Source organism: Dipodomys merriami, unplaced genomic scaffold, assembly GCF_024711535.1.
Source record: "Dipodomys merriami isolate MVZ:Mamm:240054 unplaced genomic scaffold, mDipMer1.0.p SCAF_4, whole genome shotgun sequence".
Taxonomy (NCBI): domain Eukaryota; kingdom Metazoa; phylum Chordata; class Mammalia; order Rodentia; family Heteromyidae; genus Dipodomys; species Dipodomys merriami.
In genome coordinates, this window is record NW_027205603.1 from 29,578,964 (window position 1) to 29,581,084 (window position 2,121).

At 45.6% G+C, this 2,121-nt stretch overlaps 1 protein-coding gene across 1 annotated transcript; it reads right to left on the reverse strand.

Annotated features, from left to right (window-relative positions):
* Nucleotides 1–626: 626 nt before the first annotated feature.
* On the reverse strand, nucleotides 627–761 carry LOC138806234 (thymosin beta-10-like). The gene has a single exon (XM_069991769.1). The coding sequence runs from the start codon at nucleotides 759–761 to the stop codon at nucleotides 627–629; it is 135 nt and encodes a 44-aa protein (XP_069847870.1).
* Nucleotides 762–2,121: the final 1,360 nt, after the last annotated feature.

The window sequence follows — 2,121 nt, forward strand, 5'->3', positions numbered from 1 at the left end:
CAAAATACCTGCAAACTCCATTCCTTACAAAAGTTTCTCCCCATGGCCTCTTGTATTTCTCCATCTTTCTTTCTTTCTTTCTCTTTCTTTCTTTCTTTCTTTCTTTCTTTCTTTCTTTCTTTCTTTCTTTCTTTCTTTCTGTCTTTCTTTCTTTCTGTCTTTCTTTCTTTCTGTCTGTCTTTCTTTTTCTTTCTTTCTTTCTTTCTTTCTTTCTTTCTGTCTTTCTTTCTGTCTGTCTTTCTTTCTTTCTTTCTTTTTTTCTTTCTTTCTTTCTTCCTTCTTTCCTTCCTTTCTTTCTCTCTCTTTCTCTCTCCTTCCTTCCTTCCTTCTTTCCTTCTTTCTTTCTTCCTTTCTTCCTTTCTTTCTGCCATGAGGTGTATTTTCATTCATCACGCAAGTAATTTTCTGTAACATCCCAGGGCAAACAAAATTTGGCAGTCCAATGAGGGGGAGTGGTGTCCCCTCAGAGACTCACAGGGCGATGGCAGTGGCACGGAGCGCCCAGGGTTCACAGTGCAGGCTGGTGGCTTGTGTCCATTTTTCAGGTGGCTCTTTCTTCACATCAAGAGGTGTCTCTGAGATGGGGGTGGTGGTTAGGGGAAAGGGGTGGCAGACCCTATAGGTTCTTAGGAAATTTCATTCTGCTTTTCTTGTTCAATGGTCTCTTTGGTCAGCAAGGTGTTCTTCTCCTGCATCTCGGTTTTCTTCAACTTGGCCTTATCGAAGCTGGTGATTTCCCCCATGTCAGGGTTGTCTGCCATTTTCTTAGAACAGTTCTCAGCGACACTCCGAGCATGAGGTCTGGTGCTCCCACTGGCATTGCAGCTGGAAGAGACCTCCATTTCCTCCTTTCTTGAACTCCACAAATACAACGTCTTTACCATACATTTGGATTTTCAATGCTTGTTATAAGTTATAATTGTAAGGTCTGCCCCAGGCTATGCAGGCCCTGTGCAACTTCTTGGCTAAGTTTCCACCCAGCATCTGTGTTACTTAGGTAACTGGCACACCTGGAAGCAGTCACCGCCCCCTCCTGTGAGGTCACATCCTGAGCCACCTCTGGTCACGTGCCTCCCATCTGACCATAGGAGGGTCCCAGGCCCTGAGGTCACATCTGGATCCAGTGTGGCCACACCTTTCCCCCACCTGGCCACACCTCTTCCTGTCCCTGGCCTTGGGACAGTGCTTGTCCACCATGCACGACAGAGGAAGCAGTTCGGTAAATAAACTTCTTTTCCTACCTGAATAGCACGTGGTGTTCTCTTCATTGAAACCTACCTATTTAATATACCTTACAATAATGTGCTGTGTACCCAGCGACTAAATGATGCAACACAATGGGAAGAAGTAGAAAACCCTTTTCATATAAGGAAATTGCTCTGTATTGCCTATAATAAATGGCATTTGCCATGTTCATGGTTATTTCAAATTCAAGAACTCAGCAGGTATCCTCTGTGATAAATGAAGGGAAGAAGGACCAAGTGACAGCTACATTCTCTATGCCAATCAGGGGTCACCATGGCCACAAGACTATGTTAGAATGTGAGGCACAGGAAGATAAAGACTTGAAAAATGAATTACATTTGATAGTGAAGTAAGGAAATCAGGTCTGGCCTGCACCATGTTGGCCCCATGGTAGATAGTACAGTCTGGCATCTTGTCTTCATGCTGGAGGAAGGAAACACCCCCACCCATCAACTGCCTCCCAAGTGATGGGCTTGCGGGAACCCTGGAGGAAGGGGCCGGCACTTGGCTGTTAGGATCTGTCAGTCCAGTACCTGGGACTAGGAATTTCCTGTGGACCTCCAACCCCCCCACCCCCTGGCTGAGACTGTATTTAGGCTCAGCCCAACCCAACCCAGCCATCTTATGCAATGCTACCTGTGACTCTGTGATCATGTCCTGTCTTCTGTCTCCTGGCTCATCTATGGTCATCATGGCGTCCCAATTCAGCACTCCATGCAAGCTGAATTTCTTTGTAAGTATTGTTTTGCTCTTTCTTTGCCTCTAGCCTGTTTCCTATCCATATTAAGTGTATTTGGGTGTTGCAGGCCTTTGTAACAACTGGTTGCCTGCAGACTGCAGACTCCTATATTCTATCTTCCAAGATATGGTTTCTGG

What these genes read in the sequence shown, in the direction of transcription:
- LOC138806234 (XM_069991769.1), bottom strand. Translation starts at nt 761, where the DNA reads ATGGCAGACAACCCTGACATGGGGGAAATCACCAGCTTCGATAAGGCC.